General features: G+C 40.5%; 2 protein-coding genes across 8 annotated transcripts in view; both read right to left on the bottom strand.

The window, feature by feature from the left end:
• tmem94 (transmembrane protein 94) overlaps positions 1 to 6,109 on the bottom strand; it is a 58,465-nt gene extending 52,356 nt beyond the window's left edge. For all 5 annotated transcript variants that reach the window (XM_005465316.4, XM_005465318.4, XM_005465317.4 and 2 more), the window contains exons 1-3: positions 5,953 to 6,109; positions 2,126 to 2,474; positions 589 to 708 (exon numbers count right to left, since the gene is read on the bottom strand). In XM_005465316.4, the coding sequence (XP_005465373.1) occupies positions 589 to 708; positions 2,126 to 2,149 (144 nt within the window). In that variant the 5' untranslated portion in view covers positions 2,150 to 2,474; positions 5,953 to 6,109. The remainder of the gene's footprint in view (positions 1 to 588; positions 709 to 2,125; positions 2,475 to 5,952) is intronic.
• The window catches only part of LOC100707149 (carbonic anhydrase-related protein 10), a 1,009,504-nt gene that overhangs the window by 484,484 nt on the left and 506,251 nt on the right, over positions 1 to 18,769 (bottom strand). The window lies entirely within an intron of this gene.

Below are 18,769 nucleotides of genomic sequence, written 5' to 3'. Positions count from 1 at the left end.
CGGCTGACTGTTCTGTCTACCAGTAGCTGGTGTTTTGCGCCTCTGGTATTCCTGCCAATCCCTTTCTGTGCCCCGCTCATGTATTGACCCATGTGCCTGTTCATCTTAGCCGATATGATGCCTGACAGGAGCTTCCATGTAGTACTGAGGCAGGTTATTGGTCGGTAGTTGGATGGGACCGGTCCCTTCTTGGGGTCCTTGGGGATCAGGACCGTCCGACCGGGTATCCGGGTGTCTCTCGTTAACTAGCAGCTGGTTCATTTGTGCTGCCAGACGCTCGTGGAGTGCAGTCAGCTTCTTCAGCCAGTAGGCGTGAACCATGTCGGGTCCTGGTGCTGTCCAACTCTTCATACTGGAGACCCTTTCTTGGATGTCTGCCACTGGGATGGTTACCGGACCCTGTTCAGGGAGGTCGCTATGGTCTGCCCTCAGATCCACTAGCCACTGAGCATTGCCGTTATGGGTTGCGTCCTTCTTATATATATATATATATATATATTATATATATATATATATATACACTTGTGTAGACACAAGGGTGTGCGTACAAGTATAAGTGCATAAGTGTAGACACAAGTGTGTGCGTACCAACACAGATGTTCGTCTGCATGCAACTCTCTGATGTTGTTCCAGCAAGCTGCTTAACTGGTCCCGGAGCTTCACAAGAGCCTGGCCAGTTGAAAGGCCCAGAGTCACAGCATCATCCTCCTAGAAGAACAAGAACATGTCACCAGGTGGGTTGGTTGCAGTCAATAGACACTTTTCTGTTGTCCCTTGCTGCAACGATCAGTTTTATGTTAAAACCAAGGACATACTCTGCACTGAAACAGGGAAATCCACCTGTTAACCATAACGTTCGGGCTTGTAATGCACCTTATAAATGAGGACTGTGTGGAGAAGAGCCTGTTTGAGTCAGGTGACAGGTGGTTCACCAGACCGACAACCCTGATTCAGAAAATGATTTTTCCTCATCTAGTCGATTGTACCAATCAGCTGATGCGATCAACTCTATTTTATGCAATAAAATAGTCTCTCTTTTCCTACACACATCAATCTAGTTTACAACAAAACAGCTTTAATACATGCACATCACACCATATGACTATCTTTCTTACCAAAGCACGACCGGTAATCCCATAAGCACGTGTGCAGGGAAAATGGGATTTAAAAGGAAAAAAAAGCCAGAAAAAAAACTGAGACTCCCAGGAGATGCCACACTTTTTGGAAAGTTTTTTTTCCTCTCGTGTCATCTCACTGACTGGATTACTTCATTTTAGAAACGAGGAACAGCGAAATGGAAGTGAAGGATAGAAGGATAGATGTGGAGATTTTGTTTTGGGTTTTTTTTCCTGCAGACATGCTGAGGGATGTCAGCATGTTCAATCGTGTTTCTGCAAGAAACATTCTTGTGGTGTGATGCACAGGTAGAGAGACTATTTTATTGCATAAAATAGTGCTAATCGGATTTTGCACTCATTTTTGCAGCCAGGGGCAGCACAAAAGTGATCCCCTTAGACTGATTTTTAGTTGTATTGTCTTTATTTTCCCCTGAGTTATTGGTTCTGTTACTAGCTACCTAAAATAAACTAATGTGAGTCTTGACATCAACAACCACCCAATCCGGTGACATGACGTTCCGTACTAAGAGAACATGTTTTTAAAAAGTTGACTTCAAGCACTTATTTCTTACATCCAGCTACACAGACAGTGTTACATCTGTGTCTGTTTCTGAAAGCAGCGCTCCATTGTGCAAATTAGCCTTTAAACATTTAGTGTTTCGTTTTCACTTTAAGGCAAAAATGTTATCACTTACTCTGAGTTAGCAAAATTCTGATATTTTATTAGCCTGTTACTTAGCACTAATTTGCACATATACGTCTCTGTGTTGTATCCAACACACTTCTGGTTTCAGTGGTTTCTGTTTATAGGTCTGCTGAAAAACTGCTCTCTCTGAAAAAGCAAAAAACCTTGGAAAAACAAGATCCCATGGTAGACAATGTTACAGCAAGCCAGTTAATCTCCTGAGGTCACTCTAAATACTAAGGTAGCTGTCTATTAAAACAGCATCCACAAAGGAAACATTTAAGTTCCACAGGCATTTGCTAATCTAAGCAACCAGACTCACCTGTTTCTTATCCCTTGGCTCCATGGCAACCGCAACCACTCTACATGCTCTGCTCCTTGTCAGGCAAAGATCTGGCAAATTCTGTCAGTTCTGCCACAGAAAGTCCAGCTCTAGATGCTACACATCTTGGATTCCAGCAGCTGCAGATCAAGTGGCTAAGATGAAAGAGAGAAAGCTAGGAGAGAAAGCAGGAAGGTGCAGCCTTTGTTCTCTGCCTGTTAAGACCTCCTGCACTGCGTCCTTTGCCAGTGTGACAGAAGAAAAGTGGAGAACTCTCTCTGGGATATCTGGTTTTGTTTACTTCCTCAGGTGCTGCACAGGAATCGCGTCATAACGTTGATGCAGAGCCCTGTGAATAAAATGCAAAGGACATGAACAAAAATGTATATCTAACTGGAATGTCATCAACATAGATGACATGAATAACACCTTGGTGTCATTTGGTGTATAAGATCCAGGAAACATCACCCAGTGTTAGCATAACAGCAGTACTGACAAGCAGACTGCACCCCAGAATCTACTCACTTTGAACACATAAGCACTTTCAACTGACACAAAAAACCCCAGTAAACTCCAGAGTCAGCAATCTCGTTGGCAAAGAATTGAGAGTGGTGAGCCAGTCGAACAGGCAGACAGACTGAAGGGTGAAGGGAGCACATCAAAGTGGGCGTGAAGGAATGCCCAATATATTCCCTGGACTTGGACAGCAACAGTCTTTCTGACACCGCCATCAGAGAGTCTAGCTCCACAGCCACAACAGTACTGGCCTCATGGATTAGTTAGTTGAGTCTGTTGGTGTTGGTTGATTGGTTGTAAGGTACATAAAGTGCTTTAAGTGTATACAAGTAAGCCTTGTATGTATGATTAAAATGTGACTTGTAGTCTAAAGCTCTTTGAGTGGTCACTATGAGTAGAAAAGCACTGTATAAATAAATCTCTCGAAACTAATGGGAAGAGAAGAAACATGCTAGTAGGGCAGGCGATATGAGGAAAATCTAATATCACGATATTTTTTGGCTACATCACGACACATATAGCAATAATACACTTCAAAAATAAATATTATTTTCAACAATATAGTGCAGGGCAGCACGGTGGCTAGCGCTGTTGCCGCACAGCAAGAAGGTCCTGAGTTCAATTCCACCATCAGGCCGGGGTCTTTCTGTGTGGAGTTTGCATATTCTCCCCGTGTTTGCGTGGGTTCCCTCCGGGTACTCCGGCTTCCTCCCACCGTCCAAAGACATGCAGTGTGTGGGGATAGGTTATTTGATTAATCCAAATTGCCCATAGGTATGAATGTGAGTGCGAATGGTTGTCTGTCCCTGTGTGTTAGCCCTGCGACAGACTGGTGACCTGTCCAGTGTGTACCCCGCCTCTCGCCCTATGACAGCTGGGATAGGCTCCAGCGCCCCCCGCGACCCTCAAAAGGATAAGCGGAAGCGGATGGATGGATGAATATAGTGCCTAAAATTGCACTGGTATACTCATTCAAATTGACCATTCAAGGTTTTTTTTCTACTTTGAATACAAAACATTTGAATCAATTTAAATGTTTTATCCTAACCATTTTTTAACCATCAGTGCCACACACAAGTTTTTCACAAATGACAATACTGTCACAGTAAGTCTCTTTCTGTGGTCAGCACCAGACCTTTAACAAACTAAAGATCACAGCAACAAAAAAGGACATCAAGCAATAATTGAATAAAACAACTGAAAATAAAAGGGTGATCTTTTGTGCTTATAACATATAAAAATTGCAAAATAAAAAATGTGATGACCTCAATTTGCAGTAACTATAGTAACTATTAAAACGACTGACCAAGAACAGTCCAGGGTATCACAGCTGGTTTTTTTAAACGTTTTCTTTGGTTTATGGGAGATGGTGACATGTAGAGTTTAAAACATTCTTCATTTTGCAGTGGATGACTTTCGTGGTACTGCTCTCTTTCAAATTATTGCATTTTGTTCTGCATCATCCCTGTGAAATCCAAATGCCAGCAAGTGTCACTCCCTCGCTCGTCTGACACTCCCGCTGTCGCCAAATTTTTCCCTATCTGGTAGTATATAAACACGCATGCTCAGCAGAGTGCGCCAGGTAAAACGTTTTCCTGTTGGGAGGGGGGGAATTAGTGATGCATTCCCAGCGTGTGAGAGAGAAAAAAAATTTTTCACATTGAATTACATGAAGACACCTTAATATTGCCATGGCAATTTGTACTCGATGGTTACGAGATAGCCAACTTAACCATTGTACGTGGAAAAAAATTTATATATTGCCCATGACCCTACATGCTAGTGAAGGCATTTAGGTGTTTATCAGAGAACCTCTGATTCACCTTGCCAAGTAGCTGTGAAATAACTCCTGCTACGTATACTGCATCTCCTTGATACTGACATCATCATACTTTTTTCGTAATTTATTTTTATTCTTAGGCTTGATGTGAAACTTAACATGTAGGCAAATGACAAAAGTGAGCACTCATCTCTGCATGCATGCCAAATATCTATGATTGTGCAAGCTTGTCTCCATAGATGCTATGGATAAACAATGGAAAGAGTGTTTACCTGTGTTTTCTGCAGCTGTGCATGTCCACATCCACAGCAATGCATAATCACTGCTTTGGAACAACCAGCTTCTCTTACTACTGCTGAAATGGTCATCCCATCAGCCTTTACGTAAAACCACTTTCAGCAGCGACCATTTAAGGCGTCACCACAGTAATTATCTGCCTCCCTGCATTCTCTACTGTCACCAGAGCCCTTTTCGTGTCTTCCTCCACTACATGTACGCTCTTTCTCTCTTACCCAGCAAATCCACATTCAACATCCCTTGTCCAATCCCTCATCTGTACATCTTCAAACCATATCAACCTTGCCTCTCTAACTTTGTCCCAAAATTGCTCAATCTGAGTCATCCCTCTGATATACTCATTTCTAATGCTGTCAAGACTTGCACTGAAAATGTTAACATCTTCAGTTCTGCCTGGGTGATAGACTGGCTACTTGTCCTGGGTGTACCTTGCTACATACCCAAAGTCAGCTGGGATAGGCTCCTATACGACCATTAATGAGAAGCCGTGGCAGTGAGGCATTGCTAAAAAGAATTCTGCCAACATTTTCCCCTATTTGTGAAGTACATCTTAAACCGTACCTGGCGGTTTCAAAGACTTTTGGTAGATTTTATCCACACATAACGATCGCTTTGACACAAATATGACCAACAGAGAAAGACGGAAAAATACAAAAAAGTCAGAATTCTGAATTTGGCTTAAATTTAAATCGTCGCAAAACAAGTGAAAACTCTTATTTGTCGTATGGCTTTACGGGATCTAGCAACTTTATAGAATGGGTATGAATAAGCTCACGTACACCTTGAGAGCTGTACTTAAAGCATAACCCTAACACTAACCCAGCCTACAGTTCCAGCATGAAAGCTGTAAAAGCATGTCAATATGTCACATCACAATACTTCGCACCAATGAAAATCTTATCGTGGAGAACGACAATAGTGGGTGTTTTCACAAGCACCTCTCAAAGGTCAACAAACGCGACTCGAATACAAAGTGACAAGTCGTAAGTCACATTAGTTATAAATGAAAAGTTCTGCTGTAAACAACAGCTATCACAAAACTAGTCTCGATTTGAGCTTTTAATCGTTCTATCTTCTTTAAAAGCAAAGCTGTTATCAGGCCACATATCTCCTTACCTTCATCTCAAAGGCAGATGCTACCGCAACACAGGCGTTGTTTAAACTACACTTCGCCGTTTCAATATTCATCACATCACATTGAGTCGGTGTACATTATTAATCTATAAGCACTCACCTTTCCTCATTTTCGAGTCTTTCTGCACATCCTGAAAAAATTACCCTTTTCTCTCCATATAAACACACTTCTAATGCTTCACTGTACAGCAGCAGCCATGTTGGAAAGCGTTCAGCTAGGAGGAAGGAAATATTTGTGTACGTGCGTGCGTGCGTGCGTGTTCTTCTTCTTCTTTCGTTTTTAACGGCAGCTTGCATCCAACAATGTTGCACTATTGCCATCTCTTGGGTTATACTGCTACGTCACTTTTATTTCCTTAATAATCAGCTCTGCACATTAGGAGAGTCCAGCTTGTTGCTCTTACAGTATAATACTCCTGTATTACTGTAATCCGGGGCGACCGTGGCTCAGGGGATATGTAACCGGAAGGTTGCCGGTTCGATCCCCCTGCTCTCTCTGTCCTGGTCGTTGTGTCCTTGAGCAAGACACTTTACCCTACTGCCTACTGGTGTTGGCCAGAGGGGCCGATGGCGCGATATGGCAGCCTCGCTTCTGTCAGTCTGCCCCAGGGCAGCTGTGGCTACAACTGTAGCTTGCCTCCACCGGTGTGTGAATGTGAGAGTGAATGAATAGTGGAATTGTAAAGCGCTTTGGGTGCCTAGAAAAGCGCTATATAAATGCAATCCATTATTCTCCTTAACATAACATAATCCTTATACAGTAACGTTAGTTAGTGACTGAGCATCCTGGTGACTTTCTCTTGATTCCTGTAATCAGGGTGAATTAGTTACGGATTAGCCTAATTTACCGAAAAAGTACGGCGGGAAGCTCGGGTCCTTCGGTAGGTTTGTCCACCTCAGCTATAATTTTGAAATAGTCGGTCGTGGTTTTGGAAAGTAAACGCTTGACCTCTCAGTATCCCCACTCTATCTGCTATTAAATAGGCAAGTTTCTCTGTGACTGCAGCTGTCAGTCAAAGCTGTTACGTTGACGTTGGACCCCAATTTAACAGCATTATGGTAGTAATTACAATCAAACTTATGAGAAAGGACACCCCTTGAACACAAATCAGCGTGTTGAGAACTACTGATAATGCAAAACAAAATCTTTGGGAAAATCAGAGGAGAACTTTTTTATTTTATTTTTATTTTAGTCTGACCCCAGTGCCCTCCGCTAACGTAGAGGAGGCGGGGTTTTTGACCTATACTGAAGCCAGACACCAGGAGGCGATAGCGACGTTTTGGCTTCATTTTCGGGTAGTCCCAATGTTTTCTGCAGTCACTGGTAATAACTAACTAATAAATTACAGCAACAATTTATTTAAATGAATCAAATTCAGCTACTTTTAAACTTTTACACTTCTTGCAAAGACCAGACTATTATAAGAACAGGGTAATTCTCGAAAATCCCTGGCTCCAGTTAATCCTCTGTTGTTTTGCCATGATGCTGACAGAGAGAGAGAGATAGAGAGAGTGTGTGTGTGTGTGTAAGAGAGAGAGAGAGAGAGAGAGAGAGAGTGAATGACAAAAGGCTTGTGTAGGTTTCAACAGGGTAAATGAATGAGAACATAAGGCTTCGGTTTTATTACCCAAATTATGTTCTGGAAAGTTAAAGTGTGTCACGTGTCATCACTAACTATGAAGTTGTATAAGTAATACATGCTTGGTGTTGTATATAATACATTTATACTAAAAGCCTTTTGCCTTGTTATTCAAATCTGTTGGCATATTTTAAACATTATTGTAGTCTTGGTCTCATTTTGGTCAAACACCTTCACTTTGCATTTAAAATATAATATATAAAAATGAAACACAAAAAAGAAGTCGCCCTGGATTTAAAAAGGTAGACTACTGTGCAAGAATTCCTGTACCAAAAATATATTTTGAAAATTTAGATTTTATTTTCATTATGGTCAGTAATATTGATATTTACTGATTTAATGCAGGCTTTTACATGCTGGGGGGTTTAATAGAAACGCCCATTAACTTTTGATTATACTTGATGATGATGTAGAACTCAGAGCTCCTCTGAGTTTTCACTGAATGAGAAGAAGGAGACCATCCAGTACTTCTTTTATTTCAGCTGAAATCATCTCTGAAAGCACAGCACCAGATACCCAGATTACTATTTCATTCTACAGTTTGGACCTAAATTAACTGTACCTGACTGGACCCTCACTTGTCTGAGTAAAGCTAGCCAACTGACTTACAAACAAGGGGAGGACTGAACCTCAGGAATGAATTAAAGAAAATTACATACTCTTAAACACACCAGAGACAATTTCCTGGATTCCCAGATATGTAATGATTTATTGAATTGTGATTACCTTATTCATATTTCAACTACCTTAATGTCAGTATTCTGCAAACTTCAGGCGGGTTATCTTTGCATCTGTCAATAATTATTTGTATGTTCTGTATCTCTATGTGCTTTGTCTATGTCAGTTTTCTATTGTAAAGATAGCTCATACTTGTTTGAATTTTGAGTACTTTCATTTTCATTTATAAATCCTTTACAAGGCACAAATAGTCCTCATTTTAGATGATCACACAAAATATTTAACTTACAACTAGCAACTGCCTGAATTAACTGTGAATTACACTATGAAATAAGTATTTCTAAAACCTTTATTAATACAATCACAATGAGATCTGAATACTTTACTAATCACCTATTTAGACTTTCTAAATGATACCATGAGCTTATCAATCAAGAATAAACATCTGTATTTTTTTTTTTTTTATTAGTCCTTTATTTATTCAGGTAAAAATCTCATCGAGATTTAAAATCTCATTTCCAAGAGAGACCTGGCAAATTTTAAAAAATATATAAATACCAAGGAGGAGTAATGCTTTATAAATGATGAATTAAGCACTTACTAGTGCAAATGCTTAGTAGTGCAATATTATTTAAAAAATGTACCTCACTTCACTATCTACCTTTCCTTGGACTCAATGAAAACTTCAGTGAGGTCAAGGATAAAAGATTAGGAACAGGCGATAGGACACACTTTTGCAACACAACCATTGTCTATTGGACTGAACGCAGATGATGTGACTGTCATGGTCCGCAGTCTGTGCCGGTTGACCTGCCTATGTCTATGTTGTGTTTTGTTGTTGTTCTCTCTCGGTCACTCATTTCCGCCTTTACTTGTTGGCGTGTGTGTCCGGGTTTTCCTGTGACACCAGGCCTGGAGAGTTTTTCCCACCATGGGGCCAACTGCAGCTGATCAGCCTTGTCAGGGCAGCTACTTAACAGAGGAGCTGAGCTTCAGTCGACCCTGGATCATTGTGAGAAACTCTGTCAGTGCCCAGCTAGCATTGTGAAAGTGTTTGTGTTAGTCATATGAACACAGGAAGGTACATAGGTAGATAGGAAGTCCTGACTTTGCATTCCTGACAGAACGATCCAGAGTGGGGAGGAGAATGCTCTCTGAAGGGCTTTTCTCAACAGCTTCAATGAGGATTTGAAGCAAGAATTCTCTGCTGAAGTCATTAGATGCTTTAATCTCCATGTGTGTTAGTACAAATGTATTATCATGGTTGAGATTCTACCTGTGTGGGAGATCTCAGACTGTTAGTTTTAAAAATTGATCTCTCTGAGATCTGTGCTGTGAGGCATGGGGTCCCTGAAGGGTCTGTACTGGGCCCATTGCTGTTTTCTTTGTATCTGCTGCCTCTTTGTCTTCTTCTACGTTTTTTAAAAGTAAACTTTCATTGTTACGCTGATGACCTGCAGCTTTATGTTCCTTAAACATTGGAAACTATGCTGACTTGTCTAAAATAGAAATTTGTCCATTTACAATTAGGGGCTTGTTATCTGATAATTTCCTGCTTCTTAATACTGATAAGACAGATTTGATGGTCAATGGATCACAAAAATTGATGACATTGTCATAAATTGCAGGGACAAGGTAATGAACAGGGTTGGGCAAGTTACTTTGAAAAATTAATTAATTATAGTTACTAGTTACTTCTTCAAAAAAGTAACTGAGTTAGTAACTGAGTTACAAGATTCTAAAAGTAATTAATTACTTGAAAAGTAATTATTGCGTTACTTAAAAAAAATGTTTAGCCCTCTGGGGTCCAGGGTATAATTGGCCATTTTTACCACTTTTGATTTTACCGCTACAGTTCACCTTTAGAAACTATTTACTTTGCCTTGTTTGGTATCATTCTTTTCAGCACAACCTCACATGTCTGAATTTACAATTATGTTTTCATTTTGACATACTGTATTAACACAATTGATCTAAAATCAGAAAAAAAAACATAAAATCCGAGTAGAAAAAGTAATATTTTTTACTGTAACAATCACAAACCTGTTTAATGAATCACATTTCATAACTTTAAATGCAAATATAAATTGTCAATTTTAAAATCCTATGTACAAGTTTTGCAAACAACAAAGTTATTTGCAGCCATTTACCTTTTACCCTTTTTTAAATAACCATTTCAAACTATTTACATAACAATCAGGTGTTCTGCATTCAGTAAGATGCCACACAAATTATTTGTGCCACTCCAAAAAAATAATTTCTGTCCACTATAAAGGAGAACATCACAGCCTGATACCTGCAGGCCTGACAGCAGCAGGTGTATCACTCCTGTTTTTTACCTGGAGACAGCAGTCGCCTCATTGTTCTGACACACAACACAAAACTATCCACAACACTACACACTAACTACACAAGACAACACAACAAACTAACTACACACTTCAAACACGCTAAACGTCACAAATCTCTCACATCTCAAAACTCGCTCTCTCTCTTGTTCTGCTGTCTTTCTTTCTCTCTCTCTCTCTCTCGCCATCACTCCTAAAACTTCCCCCTCTTCCTAAACATCCAAATGTCATGTTGCCCTATCATTTTTTGATTGGTTGACATGCTACATTTTTCCACCAACACGAACGGGCTGTTTGTTGATTTTTGTTTTTTTTTAATTTTTTGGTCATAGAGTGCTTGCTAGCGCTGTCCTTAGACGTTAAAAGTGACGAAACTATTCAGGAAAAAACACCGTGTATATGTTTATAATGACTCTGGTTTTACTTGGCCCGTCAACACAATTTAAAAACTGGTATATATCACCTCGTTGCTTTGTCATCTTAAAGTGGTCGTGTGATTGGCTTACCACGACTACTTTATTGTTCCTCAGTCAAACAGCAGCATTCGTGCGATTGTTTTGCCCCTTAGCTCCAGGTGTTGTGCTAAAAAGTGATAGTCGGCAGGAAAGTGATTGCGTCCGCGGGAGCGCACGCAGCTGCTTAAAGCTGTAGCGCCCAGATTACTTACGTGTGGTAAGCTGAACACAGCTTCAACCATCTGTTTATTGAAAAATAGTAACGCGACCAAACCGCATTTTCTTGTTAGTAACGGTAACGGCGTTATAACGATAGAAATAGTAATTAGTTAGTTAGTTTCTCCCACAAAACGCTACGTCCAGATGGACAGAATCAACTTTTGGAGAGTAATTAGTTAGATTACTCGTTACTGAAAAAAGTTACGCTGTAAGTAATGTTGTTACTTGTAATGCTGTTATTCCCATCACTGGTAATGAACCTGGATGTGTGGTTCAACCAGGAGCTCTCCTTCAAGTCTCATGTGAAAGAGACAACAAGGACTGCCTTTTATCACCTAAGGAACATCAATATCAAACAAGTTTTATCACTTGACCTGCAGAGGTTCTTGTCCATGCATTTGTGTCTTTGCACATTTATTATTGTAACGCTCTTCTTTCTAGGTTACCAACGAAAAGTTTGAGAGGTTTACAGATGATACAAAATGCGGCTGCTCACATTTGAACCAAAACTGGGAAATTTGAGCACATTTTACCAGTACTGAAATCTCAAAGAATGGGGATGTTGGTAAACATAGGGGTGCCGTTTTTCCCCACTAACCGTTTTTCCCCACTCGACGACACACCCGCCGGGGGTCAAACTCTGGTAATTGGTGATTCTGTTCTCAGACATGTGAAGCTAGAGACACCGGCAACCATAGTCAATTGTCTTCCAGGGGCCAGAGCAGGAGACACTGAAGGAAATTTAAAACTGCTGGCTAAGGGTAAACGTAAATACAGTAAGATCATAATTCATGTTGGCAGTAATGACACCCAGTTACGCCAATCGGAGGTCACTAAAATCAATATTGAATCGGTGTGTAACATTGCCAAAACAATGTCGGACTCTGTAGTTTTCTCTGGTCCCCTCCCCAATCAGACCAGGAGTGACATGTTTAGCCGCATGTTCTCCTTAAATTGCTGGCTGTCTGAGTGGTGTCCCAGAAACGATGTGGGCTTCATAGATAATTGGCAAACCTTCTGGAGGAAACCTGGTCTTGTTAGGAGAGACGGCATCCATCCCACTTCGGATGGAGCAGCTCTCATTTCTAGAAATATGGACCAATTTATTAAACCCCCCAAAATATGACTATCCAGAGTTGGGACCAGGAAGCAGAGTTGCAGTCTTACACGCCTCTCTGCAGCTTCTCTCCTCCTGCTACCCCCCCAAAAACCCATCTCCATTGAGACTGTGTCAGCTCCCAAACAGACAAAAAACAAACTAAAAACCACCAATAAACAATTTAAACATAAAAAATCAAAAAGAAAGAACAATACAGTATCCACATCTGAACCAAAGAGTAAAACAGTGAAATGTGGATTATTAAATATTAGGTCTCTCTCCTCCAAGTCTCTGTTAGTACATGACTTAATAATTGATCAACAAATCGATTTACTCTGCCTTACAGAAACCTGGTTGCAGCCGGATGATTATGTTAGTTTAAATGAATCAACACCCCCGAGTCATTCTAACTACCAGAAACCTCAAAGCACAGGCCGAGGGGGCGGTGTGGCAGCAATTTTTCACACCAGCCTATTAATTAACAAAAGACCAAGACAGACTTTTAATTCATTTGAAAGCCTGATGCTTAGCCTTGTCCAACCCAGCTGTAAAACTCAGAAACCAGTCTTACTTGTTATCATCTATCATCCACCTGGGCCTTACACAGAGTTTCTGTCTGATTTCTCAGACTTTTTATCTGATTTAGTGCTCAGCTCAGATAAAATAATTATTGTGGGTGATTTTAACATCCATGTAGATGCTAAAAATGACAGCCTCAACATGGCATTTAATCTGTTATTAGACTCAATTGGCTTCTCTCAAACTGTAAAAGAACCCACCCACCACTTTAATCACACTCTAGATCTTGTTTTAACATATGGCATAGAAACTGAACATTTAACAGTGTTTCCTGAAAACCCTCTGCTGTCTGATCATTTCCTGATAACATTTACATTTACAATAATTGATTACACAGCAGTAGAGAGTAGACTTTATCAAAGTAGATATCTTTCTGAAAGTGCTGTAACTAAGTTTAAGAATATAATCCACCCACTGTTATCATCTTCAATGCCCTGTACCAACATAGAGCAGAGCAGCTATCTGAACGCTACTCCAACAGAGGTCGATTATCTTGTTAATAATTTTACCTCCTCTCTACGTACGACTCTGGATACTGTGGCTCCTGTGAAAACTAAGGCCTCAAATCCGAAGTACCTGACTCCGTGGTATAATTCTCAAACACATAGCCTAAAGCAGATAACTCGTAAGCTGGAGAGGAAATGGCGTGTCACAAATTTAGAGGATCATCATTTAGCCTGGAGAAATAGTTTGCTGCTTTATAAGAAAGCCCGCCGCAAAGCCAGAACATGTTACTATTCGTCACTGATTGAAGAAAATAAGAACAACCCCAGGTTTCTCTTCAGCACTGTAGCCAGGCTGACAAAAAGTCAGAGCTCTACTGAGCCAACAATCCCTTTAACGTTAACTAGTAATGACTTCATGAACTTCTTCACAAATAAAATTTTTATCATTAGAGAAAAAATTACCAATAATCATCCCACAGATGTAATATCATCTACAGCTACTCTTAGTACCATCGATGTTAAGTTAGACTCTTTTTCTCCAATTGATCTTTCTGAGTTAACTTCAATAATTAATTCCTCCAAACCATCAACGTGTCTTTTAGACCCCATTCCTACAAAACTGCTCAAAGAAGTCCTGCCATTAATTAATTCTTCAATCTTAAATATGATCAACCTATCTCTAATAATCGGCTATGTACCACAGGCTTTCAAGGTGGCTGTAGTTAAACCTTTACTTAAAAAGCCATCTCTAGACCCAGCTGTCTTTGCTAATTATAGGCCAATCTCCAACCTTCCTTTCATATCAAAAATCCTTGAAAGAGTAGTTGTCAAACAGCTAACAGATCATCTGCAGAGAAATGGCTTATTTGAAGAGTTTCAGTCAGGTTTCAGAGCTCATCACAGCACAGAAACAGCTTTAGTGAAGGTTACAAATGATCTTCTTATGGCCTCTGACAGTGGACTCATCTCTGTGCTTGTCCTGCTAGACCTTAGTGGTGCGTTTGATACTGTTGATCATAATATCCTATTAGAGCGATTAGAACATGCTGTAGGTGTTACAGGTACTGTGCTGCAGTGGTTTATATCATATCTATCTAATAGACTCCAATTTGTTCATGTAAATGGAGAGTCCTCTTCACACACTAAGGTCAGTTATGGTGTTCCACAGGGTTCGGTGCTAGGACCAATTCTGTTTACATTATACATGCTTCCCCTAGGCAGTATCATCAGAAGACATAGCATAAATTTTCACTGCTATGCAGATGACACGCAGCTCTATCTATCCATGAAGCCAGGTAACACACACCAATTAGTTAAACTGCAGGAATGTCTTAAAGACATAAAGACCTGGATGGCCGCTAACTTTCTGCTTCTAAATTCAGATAAAACTGAGGTTATTGTACTCGGCCCTGAAAATCTTAGAACTACGGTATCTAACCAGATTCTTACTCTGGATGGAATTACCTTGGCCTCCAGTAATGCTGTGAGGAACCTTGGAGTCATTTTTGACCAGGACATGTCCTTCAGCGCACATATTAAACAAATATGTAAGGCTGCTTTCTTCCATTTGCGCAACATCTCTAAAATTAGAAATATCCTGTCGCTTAGTGACGCTGAAAAACTAGTTCATGCATTTATTACTTCCAGGCTGGACTACTGCATTTCATTATTATCAGGATGTCCTAAAAACTTGCTGAAAAGCCTTCAGCTAATCCAAAATGCTGCAGCAAGAGTACTGACAGGGACTAGAAAGAGAGAGCATATTTCTCCTGTATTGGCTTCCCTTCATTGGCTTCCTGTTAAATCCAGAATTGAATTCAAAATCCTGCTCCTCACATACAAGGTCTTAAATAATCAGGCCCCATCTTATCTTAATGACCTTGTAATACCATATCACCCTATTAGAGCACTTCGCTCTCGCTCTGCAGGTCTACTTGCTGTCCCTAGAGTGTTTAAAAGTAGAATGGGAGGCAGAGCCTTCAGTTTTCAGGCCCCTCTTCTGTGGAACCAGCTTCCAGTTTGGATTCGGGAGACAGACACTATCTCTACTTTCAAGATTAGGCTTAAAACTTTCCTTTTTGCTAAAGCATATAGTTAGGGCTGGACCAGGTGACCCTGAATCCTCCCTTAGTTATGCTGCAATAGACGTAGGCTGCCGGGGATTCCCATGATGCATTGAGTTTTTCCTTTCCAGTCACCTTTCTCACTCACTATGTGTTAATAGACCTCTCTGCATCGAATCATATCTGTTATTAATCTCTGTCTCTCTTCCACAGCATGTCTTTCATCCTGTTTTCCTTCTTTCACCCCAACCGGTCGCAGCAGATGGCCCCGCCCCTCCCTGAGCCTGGTTCTGCCGGAGGTTTCTTCCTGTTAAAAGGGAGTTTTTCCTTTCCACTGTCGCCAAAGTGCTTGCTCATAGGGGGTCATATGATTGTTGGGTTTTTCTCTGTATTTATTATTGTGCAATCTATTGTACAATATAAAGCGCCTTGAGGCGACTTTTGTTGTGATTTGGCGCTATATAAATAAAATTGAATTGAATTGAATTGAATTGCTGGTGGGCACAAACTCATACTGCAAAACTCATACTCAGCACCCATACCCACCAGTGTAATGCTCTCATTGATTCAGGGACGGAGCATAATTTCATTGATGAAACACTCGATAGGAAATTAAAACTCCCATTGACACTTTTTACTGAACCTCTACAGGTTTCTGCCGTAAAACAGCACTAAGCTCACACAAATCACCCATCGCACTAAGGCCATTCAGTTCTACCTTTCAGGCAGTCATGTAATTTTTGATTTGTCCTCTGTTCCTACAGTTTACCATGACCTAGCTGAAGTGTTTAGCAAGGACTTGGCTCTCTCACTTCCTCTGCAGAGACCATATGACTGTGGAATTGATCTGCTCTTGGGGGCACCACCTCACCAGTCGCCTGTACAGTCTTTGTAAGCCATGGAACCCTACATCACTGATTGTCTGACAGCTGGAATAATCCATTCTTCCAAGTTCAAGCAGGGTTCTTCTTTGTGGAGAAAAAGGACAAGTCCCTCCATCTATGTATTTACTTTCAGGGGGCTGAACAAAATAACCCTAAAGAACAAGTATCTCCTGCCACTGCTATCTTCCGCTTTTGAACTGTTACAGGGGGCCACCATTTTCACAAAAGTGGATTTAAGGAATGCCTATCAATTGTCCTTGGTGAATGACTTCTTGAGAGATTTTATTAACCACTGTGTTTTTGTGTACCTTGACAATATTTTGATTTTTCAAAATGTCCATAGCTGAACACGAGAGGCATGTTCACCAGGTGGCACAGCAAGCATTCTCCCAAGTCAAACAGAAGTTTGCCTCCGCGCCCATCTTGGTGCAACCAGACTTCTCTCGGCCATTCATCTTAGAAGTGGAAGTGGATGTGTCGGATTCAGAGCGGTGTTATCCCAGCACTCCGGGGGTAAGCTTCACCCATGTGCATATTTCTCTTGTCGTCTCTCACAGGCTGAGCGGGAACTACGACGTGCACTCTAAAAAGTAATTCAGAGGCTTACTAAATATCACTATAAATATAAGTTAGATGAGCCTGATAAAATCTATGAATATCCTTTTAGTAATTATTTGAGTTTGATAAATTGAAATAAATGTCTAAAATGTTAACTTATGTGTTTGTGTTAAATTAAGGTATTTATTTATATTTATCTCAGACAAAAAATTCAGTATGTGGTTCACAGAATACCTTCTTTGCATGTACTTAATATTTTTGTTTAAAATTGAATCAAAATATTTGAGAAATAGGTATCTATACTCATCAGTATCTTGTACTAAAATCATTAATTATCCAAATCAATATTATTTATTGTCAGCAACTACAACTGAAAAGTGTAAGTAAAACACGATAACGTAGAGTAATTGAGTACCATGAGCCTTTTTCATTGTTTTGTTCATTTTGTCTTTTAAATACTCTGAGCTTTTGTGTTTGCTCTCCTGGTTTGCTATTTATCCCTCAAGTTTGTAAGGCTTTGAGCTAAAAGGGAAAAGGCTCTTGTCTTTTTAGTGCTTGTTTATTTCGAGTTATTGCCATGTTTATAAAAATAAAGTTTTCATTTGGAAAAATGTTAACATGTGGTCATTTTTCATACATATATTATGAAACACACAACTACATATTAGTTTGTTTGGTTTTTTTAGACTTAGACTACCAGTGAAATACAATAACATTCAGATTCGAATGTTAGGGGCGATCGTGGCTCAAGAGTTGGCAGCTCGTCTTGGAATCGGAAAGTTGCCGGTTTGAGCCCCGGCTCCGACAGTCTCGATCGTTGTGTCCTTGAGCAAGACACTTCACCCGTTGCCTACTGGTGGTGGTCAGAGGGCCCGGACGGCTGTGGCTACAATGTAGCTTGCCATCACCAGTGTGTGAATGGGTGGATGACTGAATGTAGTGTAAAGCGCTTTGGGGTCCTATACAAATACAGGCCCTTTACCATATTTAATATTAAGTACAATTTTGATTACGTTCAGTTTACAATATTAAGTACATGGAACAACATTTTGGATTAACTGACCATCTATATTTCAGTTACATTGACCAAGCATGTCAGTGTTATTTACTCAATTTTTTCATGTTTGTGTAACAACTACAATTATTCATTTCAACTTAATATGTTTAAGCTTTAGTTATTCAATTGATCAAGTATATTGAACAGATTTGACTGGTTTCCAACCTACTCAATATTTTTAAGTGTAAAAGTGTTGCCTCAAAAATTTTAAGTAAATGTCAGTTCTAGTTTTTAGAGTGTGGGACATTGGGAATTGCTGGCAATAAAGCTCACCTTGGAGGAATAGAGGCACTGTCTAGAACGGAGGAGCAGCCACTCTTCATCTGGACGGACCATAAAAACTTCTGTACCTGAAAATGGCGAAGTGCCTCAACTCCCGTCAAGCCAGGTGGCCCCTGTTCTTTACTCGGTTCAATCTAACCATCACGTACAGACCCGACTCTCGTAATGTGAAGCTGGATGCGCTCTCTCTGCAATTTTCCTCACTGGACGAGGCCTCCGAATATGATGAGACGATCCTGCCTGCAGCCTGCATCATCGTGGCCCTCAGATGGGAGATCGAGTGTATAATCAGAAACGTTCAGCGGGAGGAACCCGACCCTGGAACGGGCCCTCCTAACCGACTATACATACCCACCGCAGTGCGCAGCAAGGGGATTCAATGAGACAACTCTGCTAAGTTTTCCTGCCACCTTAGTAAGAAACACACAATAACATTCATGTAACGCTTGTTCTGGTGACCATCTCTAGCTCAAGATGTCCAGGATTTTGTTTCTGCTTGTCCTACCTGTGCGCAGTATAAGGCATCCAACTCTCCACCAGTTGGGTTTCTCAGGCCCCTGCCTATCCCCAGGAGACCCTGGTCGCACATTGCCCTGAATTTCATAACTA

The sequence above is a fragment of the Oreochromis niloticus genome, linkage group LG8, assembly GCF_001858045.2.
Source record: "Oreochromis niloticus isolate F11D_XX linkage group LG8, O_niloticus_UMD_NMBU, whole genome shotgun sequence".
In the NCBI taxonomy this organism is placed as follows: Eukaryota; Metazoa; Chordata; class Actinopteri; order Cichliformes; family Cichlidae; genus Oreochromis; species Oreochromis niloticus.
The sequence above is the reverse complement of the archived record's forward strand: the minus strand, read 5'-3'. Positions and strand labels throughout refer to the sequence as shown.